This window comes from Palaemon carinicauda, chromosome 10 (genome assembly GCF_036898095.1).
Source record: "Palaemon carinicauda isolate YSFRI2023 chromosome 10, ASM3689809v2, whole genome shotgun sequence".
In the NCBI taxonomy this organism is placed as follows: Eukaryota; Metazoa; Arthropoda; class Malacostraca; order Decapoda; family Palaemonidae; genus Palaemon; species Palaemon carinicauda.
Genome location: NC_090734.1, coordinates 16723507 through 16733506, shown reverse-complemented (window position 1 = coordinate 16733506; position 10000 = coordinate 16723507). Strand labels below are relative to the sequence as shown.

The 10000-nt window shown below is 34.3% G+C and overlaps 2 protein-coding genes across 2 annotated transcripts in view; one reads left to right on the top strand and one right to left on the bottom strand.

Moving 5' to 3' along the window:
• Positions 1–10000, bottom strand: part of LOC137647862 (uncharacterized) — an 854937-nt gene that overhangs the window by 364386 nt on the left and 480551 nt on the right. The window lies entirely within an intron of this gene.
• LOC137648367 (uncharacterized) overlaps positions 1–10000 on the top strand; it is a 204306-nt gene that overhangs the window by 110190 nt on the left and 84116 nt on the right. Inside the window, exons 5-6 of the mRNA XM_068381295.1 lie at positions 337–525; positions 3501–3608. Of these exons, the coding sequence (XP_068237396.1) occupies positions 337–525; positions 3501–3608 (297 nt within the window). The remainder of the gene's footprint in view (positions 1–336; positions 526–3500; positions 3609–10000) is intronic.

The window sequence follows — 10000 nt, the reverse complement described above, 5'->3', positions numbered from 1 at the left end:
AAAGATTTTTTTTCATAAATTTAATTAAATCAGTTGAAATAAAATCTTTTAAGAAGGAATATTGAAAGCATAATTAGAGTTATGGAATAGAAAGAGAAAGGAAATATTTTGAAAACATATTATAAATAAATGAATGAAAATATATGAATGATTGAAAGGAAAAAAAGAAAAATAATTGTAATGATGAATAATCAAAGAAAAGTAAAATGAAAGTCCGAAAATACCATATATTTTTCCTTTTTCCAAACAGCCTTTCTTATCCTCAACACCCCATAATACCATCAAAAAATAATATATACATTATCTCAGATGGTTGCATCTTCCCCATCTGGACAGGCGTACCATCTGGGCATGTATGGAGCCGACTACGCCTGGGTACTCTCGGGAGCTCCGCAGGACAGCTGGTGGCAGGTCACGCAAGGAACCAACTGTTCCAGGCAACAGCTGGTTGAAGCGACCCAGGGGACGTTCTTGGTGGCCAACCACGGATCCATTATAGGAGAGAACGCTTCCGAATCGGGCTTGGTGAGTTGCATCTTATGTTCTTCTTTCGTTATTTCAACTCTTGGTTTTTATTTGTTCAGATTTGTTAGTCTTGTGGTGTAAGTAGCTAGTGTGTATGTGTATATATTATATATAATATACACATATATACTTTATATATGAATGATTATATATAAATACACACACACACACACACACACACACATATATATATATATATATATATATATATATATATATATATATATATATATATATATATATATATATATATATATATATATATATATATATCTATGTTTTTATGTAAATTCAAGATCGATCGAAATTTGATAATTGGAAATAGCTAATCAGTTATGTGTTCGCACAAGTTAATTAATAGATATAGATAAATAATCATCAGGATGTACTTGATTCAAACTAGAGGGGCTGTGAGTGCCTCCCAGTCGAGAGCATGCCTTCGCTACGCCAAGCAGTTTTATTTTGCTCTTAAATACACTGTGTACTTGTACCTGGATGTATTTTATTTAGAATCTAACGGATTTTTCCTTGAGTCATACCCCGCATGTCCGCCAAGTTTCTTTGAAATTGGTTTTGTAGTTTTTGCGTAATGTTGTTCACAAACCAAACAAAATAAACTAACAGGATATTTGCCATTTATTATCATTGCAATTATTTTCAAAGTACTGCTGTGTAATTGTACTTTGATGTACTTTATCCAACTTGTTACAAATTCATCCTTGTGTCATACCTAACATGACTTCAAAATTTGGTCAAAATCGGTACAGTAGTTTCTGTGTATGTTTAGTAAAAATCGGTACAGTAGTTTTTGTGTAAGTTTAGTACAAATCGGTACAGTAGTTTTTGTGTAAGTTTGGTCAAAATCGGTAGAGTAGTTTTTGTGTAAGTTTGGTCAAAATTGGTACAGACGTTTTTGTGTAAGTTTGGTCAAAATCGGTACAGTAGTTTTTGTGTAAGTTTGGTCAAAATCGGTAGAGTAGTTTTTGTGTAAGTTTGGTCAAAATCGGTACAGACGTTTTTGTGTAAGTTTGGTGAAAATTAGTACAATAGTTTTTGTGTAAGTTTGGTCAAAATCGGTACAGACGTTTTTGTGTAAGTTTGGTGAAAATTAGTACAATAGTTTTTGTGTAAGTTTGGTCAAAATCGGTACAGACGTTTTTGTGTAAGTTTGGTGAAAATTAGTAAAATAGTTTTTGTGTAAGTTTGGTGAAAATTAGTACAATAGTTTTTGTGTAAGTTTGGTCAAAACGGTACATCAGTTTTTGTGTAATGTTGTTAAGAAGCAAACTAACAGACTAACACGGGTGAATACATAACCGTCACAAAATCTTCGAATTTTGCAAAGGCAATTATTATTGTTTCCGAATATGTTGAAACTTATATTTAAGAAAAATATCTTGTAGTGGTGTTATTTATGTTGCTTTTGAAGATTCTCATTCCAGAATCAAAGAATCATAACTTAAAGACTTAGCATTATTATTGGAAATAAAACGTTCACATAACCGTTCCTTGGGAGAAACAGAAACACTAGCATTGCCATATGCATATTTATTGCAAACGTTTCGACATTTCAAATGTCATCATCAGGGCTACATAAAGTAAAGATAAAAGAAACAATTCTTCTTCTTCTTTGTCTGCATCTTTTCCCACTTTTATGTGGGGTCGATGTTTCTGGCCAGTGTTCTCCATCTACCTCTGTCCCACACTTCATCAGGCGTTAATATCACAATCTCCACTGGCCATATTGGTTTCGGCTAATTTTTCATGGCCGGATGCCTTTCCTGCCGCCAACCCTCCCCATTTACCCGGACTTGGGACTGGCACCAAGTTGAGGCTGGCTTGCCCCCCTCAGAATTATATAAAATAAGTAAAGAATTATGAAAAGATTTTGATTAGAAATTATATTGTTTCTTTCAACTTTACTTTAGGTAGCACTGATGATGACATTTGGAATGTCGAAACGTTTGCAATGGATAAGATTTCCCAGAAACGTCACCATTTCTTATCTAACCGTTCCTTGATTTACTAATCGACTGACTTGTGTTGCTATTTCCTTGAAGAGTTATGAAGGAAAATGGAATATGGAAGGATTCGTAATTTTCGTCAAAGGTAATTGATCGGAAAAGGCTTTAGCTGAAAGGGTTGGGAGGAAATGTAGTCACAGGTAATTGATCTGAAAATGTTTTAGCTGGAAGGGTTAAAAGGAAATGAATACAAATATATAAAATGTCTCCATTATAGAAAGTCTTATTGATGTATACCGGCGTCTTTATAAGGATTTTCTTATATAATTTAATGGAAGATAATAGCGGAAGATAGCCTTACTGTCATTCTAGTCTATCACTTTCTTCATTCCTCTCTTCAACACAAATTCCTTATACTCGTTCACATTCATTTTACTCTTTTTATGTATCGCTTTCGGTATGTTTTCACCTCCGCCAACGAAGTTGTGAGGAGGTTTTGTGTTCCCTGTTGTTTGTCTGTTTGTTTCTTTGTAAGTGAACAACTTCCTGGCCACAGTTTTACTCACAGAGTTGTGAAACTTTCAGGGATTCATTCTTATGTTGAGATGTAGAAGTGATTCAATTATGAAAGTCTTAGGTCAAAGGTCAAGATCAAGCTTTAGAAATAAACTGCCGTGGAGGAGGTCACAATTTTACTCATAGAGTAGCAAAACTTGCAGGGATTAATTATTATGTTGCCACGTGGAAGTGATTCAATTTTGAAAGTCCTAGATCAAAGGTCGAGAATTAAGCTGTCGTGGTGGAGGTCACAATTTTTACTCATAGAGTAGTGAAACTTTCCGGGATTAATTTGTTATGTTGAGACGGGGAAGTGATTCAATTTTGAAAGTCCTAGGTCAAAGGTCAAGTTCGACAAATAAGCTGGCCTGGCGAAGGTCTGCGCACTACTGAGTGCCCTTCTAGTTAGCATATGTTTCCGCTTCTGAATATTTTTCTTTTTTCTCATTTCAGACCAACAGCCAATTTCTTCGGGAGTTCTCGCACACAGGCCAGCCCCTGACGGAGTACGTGACGCAGACCTACGACGCCGTCTGGACAATCGCTTTGGCTCTTCGTCAGGTAAGTTGAATTGTTCCAATGGTTATTAGGTGACTGCCAAATTGCTTGAGGTAGTTCGTACTATTTTGTCTCTTGCTGATTTTAAATCGAAGGGGCTCGTGTCCGTAAAGAGATTAAAAAACAGGTTTATTGTAACTTGATTGTTTTTTTTTATCTTTATCTTTAAACAAAAATGGTCGTCTAAGAACCAAAACGTTTAAGAAAACAATCGCTTTGACTCTTCGTCGGGTAAGATGAATTGTTCCAGGGGTCTCTTTATCAGGTGACAACCTAATTGCTTGAGGTAGTTCATTTATTTGTCTCTTGCTGATTTTAATTCGAAGTTGTGCATGTCTTTTTCACATATAATTATTTATACAGGCCACGTGACTTGTTCAAATATAGATACTTTTAGCTCTTATGACGGAGAATTAGGAGCAACAGTGACTTATTTTGGCCGCTGAACGAAACGTAACATATTCATCAGCACAGGTAACTGTTTCACAAAGGGTGGATAACTATTTCTCATTCAAATAAACCGTAATATTACCACGAACACAAGTCTTGGACTGCTCGCCGTAGAGAGATTTAAAAAAAATTCTATTGTATCCTTTTTTTTTCCATTGGTACAAAAATGGTCGTCTAAAAACACAAACGTTTAAGAAAGTACAGTTACTCTCTCTCTCTCTCTCTCTCTCTCTCTCTCTCTCTCTCTCTCTCTCTCTCTCTCTCTCTCTCTCTCTCTCTTTGTGATTATTTCTTTTTTTCATTCCTATAAAGGGCAGAAAGACCGAGAAAGGTATTGCTGCCAAATTAAAAAAATGTATTCCAAGACGAAAACTGCGAGCTGACTTTTTCAGTTTTGTTTATGGGCTTATAAGATATGCGGTTTTTGGGGTAGTATGTGAGCATCTAGTAATTCCCGTCGCGTCTCTATATATTATTATTATTATTATTATTATTATTATTATTATTATTACTACTAGTACTACTTGCTAAGCTACAAAACTAGTTGGAAAAGCAGGATGCTATAAGGCCAGGGGCTCCAACAGGAAAAGTACTCCATTGAGGGAAGGAAGCAAGGAAAATTAAACTATTTAAAGAACAGTAACAACATAAAAACAGACATTTCCTATATAAATTATAAAAACTCAAAAACAAGCGGAAGAGAAATAAGATAGAATATTGTGCTCTAGTATACCCTCAATATGATTCCCATTTTCTATATTCTCATGTTAGTTTTAGCTATAACTACAATAATTCCGTTTCCACGGGTCATAAGGCTAATCAGTTTTGTACGATAAAATTGTGACCTACTCCCTCCCTTGAGAGGTTCTTAGCAGTGTCGTCCTTCTACCTAGCTGTTCCGCTCCTCTAGCTTTAATTTGCTTTGATTTTCTCATCTCTTTTAAGAAATATTAACAAATCGACTGGACCAAGAATATTGCTTGATGATATGGTTGATAATGATAATGATGATAGTCATCATTATAATCATCTAGAAATTAGTATATGGTTGTATTGATGATAATATTATTGAAGATATCCTCGTCATCGATAAATGTATCTGATCTTGTTAATAATGATGGTGATATTGATAATATCACCATCAACATCACTATAAATGTTTCTCTGATTTCGTTGATAATAATCATCATCATCATCTCCTCAGTTAGATTTCGCCAGTCGCCTCTATCAATGCTTCTCGGCTCATTTCATACTTATCGCTTCATAGTCCTCAGCCATGTAGGCCTGGGTCTTCCAACTCTTCTAGTGCCTTGTGGAGCCCAGTTGAAAGTTGGGTGAACTAATGTCTCTTGGGGAGCGCGAAGAGCTTGCGCGAACCATCTCCATCTACCCCTCACCATAGTCTCATCCACATTTGGCACTCGAGTAATCTCTCTTATAGTTTCATTTGTAATCCTGGCCTGCCATTTAACTTCCAATATTCTTCTGAGGGCTTTGTTTTCAAATCTACAGAATCTGTTGGATATTATTATCATAATCATATCATCATCATAATCTAAAAAATGTTTCTCTTATCTCTTTGATAATTATGTTAATGATAATATCATCATCATCTATAAATGCTTTTCTCATCTCATCAACAATGATAAGGATATCATACTTATCATCATCATCATCATCATCATCATCTATAAATATCTTTTGGATCTCGTTAATTATAATTATCATTATGATAATCGAGAAATGTCTCTTATCTCGTTCATAATAATTATAATAATAATTATTATATCATTATCTGTTATAAACGTTTCTCTAATCTCATTAACAGTTATAAGGATATCATCATCATTATCATCACCTATAAATATCACTGAACTCGTTGGTAATTATCATAATGTAATCATTATAATATATAAGTGTTTCTTATCACGCCTATGATAATAATAATCATAATAATAATTACCTCACCATCATCATTTAAAAATGTTCCTCTTATCTCATTTACAATGATAATGATATCATCATCATTATCATCACTTATAAATATCACTCTGAACTCGTTGATAATTATAATTATATCATCATTGTAATATAGAAATGATAATAATAATAATTCTAATAATAATTATATCATCATCATCATCACCAGTTATAAATATTTCTCTTAGCTCATTAACAATGATAAGGATATCATTATCACCACCTATAAATATGACTCTGAACTCATCACCTATAATAGAGAAATGTTTCTCATCTCGCTAATGATAATAATAATTATAATGATAATTATATCATCATCAGTTATAAATGTTTCTCATCGTCACCACCTATAAATATCACTCTGAACTCGATGATAATTATAGTTATATCATTATTATAATATAGAAATGTTTCTTATCTCGCCAATGAAAATAATAATTATAATGATAATTATATCATCAGTTATAAATGTTTCTCTTATCTCATTAACAATGATATTAATATCATCAACTTTATCATCACCTATAAATATCACTCTGAATCCGTTGATAATTGTAATAATAATTATATCATAATCATCATTTATCTCATTAACAATGATAATGATATCATCAGCATCATCATCATACGAATACTGTTCTCGAGCCACCCAAAATGCCCATGGACCCAGGGGGGATTATCAGAAAGTCCAAACAATGCCTCGATTGATTGAGAGAGAGAGAGAGAGAGAGAGAGAGAGAGAGAGAGAGAGAGAGAGAGAGAGAGATCACACGCAGCTCATCTCGTCTCGTTTGGCCTTTTATGAGGACTCTGGACGAGAACGGTACGTGTTTGTCTGGGGCAATCTTTTGTATCTGTCGTTCGATTGGTTAACAATCCCCTTTTTATTGCTTTGCCAGAGCTCATCTGTTGCTCGTCAAGAAAAGATTCATTTGGAGGATTTGCCAGGGATTATTTCATTCAATAGACTGTCGGCGCAACGGATATGGTCAGCAATGGCTGGTGATTGCCAAAGTGGGGTTCGTGTCCTGCTCAAACTCGTTAGTTTCTTTGGTCGCTGTAACCTCACCACCCCTGTGAGCTAAGGATGGGGTGTTTGGGGGAACCTATAGCTGTATATATCGAGTCATCAGCAGCCATTGCCTGGCCCTCCCTGGTGCTACCTTGTGAAAGAGGGACTTGAGAACTGATCATATGTATTTATGGTTAGTCTCGAGGGCCTTGTCCTGCTAGCTATAGCAATGTCACTGTCCCTTGCCTCTGCCATTCATGAGCGGCCTTTAAAGCCTTTAAATGGTGACATGGCTTGTGGTAACCTATTGGAAACGTCCTTGACGGGCGATCTGCCGTAATGGAGTTCGAGTCCCGCTCAAGCTCGATAGTCTCTTGTAGTGTTTGCAACCTCACCATCCTTGATGGAGCCCAAAGGTCTACCTACTGAGTCAACAGGAGCCATTGCCTGACCCTCCTTGGTACTAGGTTGGGTGGAGAGGGGCTTGGGTGCTGATCATATTTATATATGGTTAGTCAGACCAGGGCATTGCCTTGCTGGTTAGGCCAATGTTATTGTCGCTTGCCATTCATGAGCGAACTTTAAAAGAAAATCAGAGTAAAAATCCAACTTCATTACATTTTCGTTATCTATACATGTCTACAGGTATTCATATACATCCGGTAAATATAAGATTGTGTTTGGAAATGGTGAAAATGACTTAACAATCCGAAAATTAAACATTTTAATATTGAAAAAGCATGACAGTTTTGAGAGAACTGTGTCAAGCATAATTTATATAAATTGACATCTCTTTTTTTCAAATTAAATTTTGAAAATTAAAAGCTTTTTAGCCTTCCTTCCATCTTGTAACTTTTATTTTTAGGTAGTAGGTTGGCCGTGGCACCAGCCACCCGTTGATATACTACTGCCTGAGAGTTATTGGGGGTTTTGACTGGCCAGACAGTACTACATTGGATCCTCCCTTGGATTTTCCCTTTAACTACACTTACACCAAATAGTCTGACCTATTCTTTCCACATTCTCCTCTGTTCTCATACACTTGACAACATTGAGATTACCAAACAATTCTTCTTCGCTGAAGGGGTTAACTACTGTATTGCACTGTAAATGTTTACTGGTCAATTTCCTCTTGGGAAAGGTTGAAGAAACTTTAGCAGTGGTAAGCAGCTCTTCTAGAAGAACACTCCAACCAAAATCAAAGCTTTGTTCTGTAATCTTGGGCCTTACCATAGCCTCTTTACTATGATGTTCCACTGGGTTGGGGTAGAGTTCTCTTGCTTGAGGATACACTCGAGCACACTTTTCTATCTTGTTTCTCTCCCTGTTGTTGTTTTTTTTAAGTTTTTATAGTTTATGTATGAAAGATTTATTTTAATGTTGTTACTGTTTTCAGAATATTTTATTTTGATTGTTGATTACTAGTAGTTTATTTATTTATTTATTCCCGTTCCTCACTGGGCTATTTTCTCTATTGGAGCTTTTGGGCTTATAGCACTCTGTTTTTCCAACTAGGGTTGTAACTTAGTATGTAATAATAATAATAATGATAATAATAATAATAATAATAATAATAATAATAATAAAATAACTGAAACCTGGGAACTGAATGACCTCCCAGGCCCCATGGCCAGATAATAATTACCAATAATCTAAGAAGATTTTTTTCTTTTATGTCAATAGTTGAATTGAATAGATCCATGGCCCCAGTTTGGTTAAAGAGAAGGGGGGGGGGGGTTAAGGGTAGCTGGGTTAACATTTCAAGTCTGTTAAATGAAGACTCCGTTGGGAATTGGCTGACCTGAAAAAATGGGCTTAGTATCTTGTAGTTGGTCGACTGTAGTGGAAGTTTTCAGTGTTGGGAAAGGAAGGAGCTAGGCATGTGTATTGTATTGATTCAAAAGGATTGATTAATTGATTGAAGGATAAAGTGATTTTTTTTGGTCGAGGAAGATATATATATATATATATATATATATATATATATATATATATATATATATATATATATAGATAGATAGATAGATAGATAGATAGATAGATAGATATGCATACACACAATCATATGTATATATATATATATATATATATATATATATATATATATGATTGTGTATATATATATATATGGCTCTATATATATATATATATATATATATATATATATATATATTGGCTATATATATATATATATATACATATATATATATATATATATATATATATATATATATATATATATATATATATATATATATATATATATATATATATATATATATATATATATATATATATGTATTAAGTTTGCTATTTATGTAAAGAATGAATGATCTAAATGCGCTCCGCTTGTTATATCTATTTGTATTTTTAGAATCTGTTATTTTCATATGAATCTATAAATTCTCTTCAAACCATTAAGGCCTATAACGCCAACTTATCAGAACCAAAATTGAAAAAAGTATTTAAAATGTTAAAATCAGCTTTATCTCTAATCACGCTTCATTGTCATTTTGTTCGTATTATCATTGTGTGTGTATGTGTGTGTGCATGTGTGTGTGTGTATCTCTAAACACAGTGGAGTGTATTATCTACGTTCACATGCATTTGCACATATGTTGTGGTTTGCTTAAGAATAAGTTAGTAACATTATTTTTCATGATGTTTGAAATCAATAGAAATTTTGGTTGTTCTTATAATATATTCATCATCATCGTCATTATCATCTTCTCCTCCTACGCCTATTGGCGCAAAGGGCCTCGGTTAGATTTCGCCAGTCGTCTCTATCTTGAGCTTTTAAATCAATATTTCTCCATTCATCATCTCCTACTTCGCGCTTCATAGTCCTCAGCCATGTAGGTCTGGGTCTTCCAACTCTTTAAAGGCCGCTCGTGAATGGCAGAAACAAGAGACAGCGATAATCCCACAGAGACTGACCATATATACTTATGAT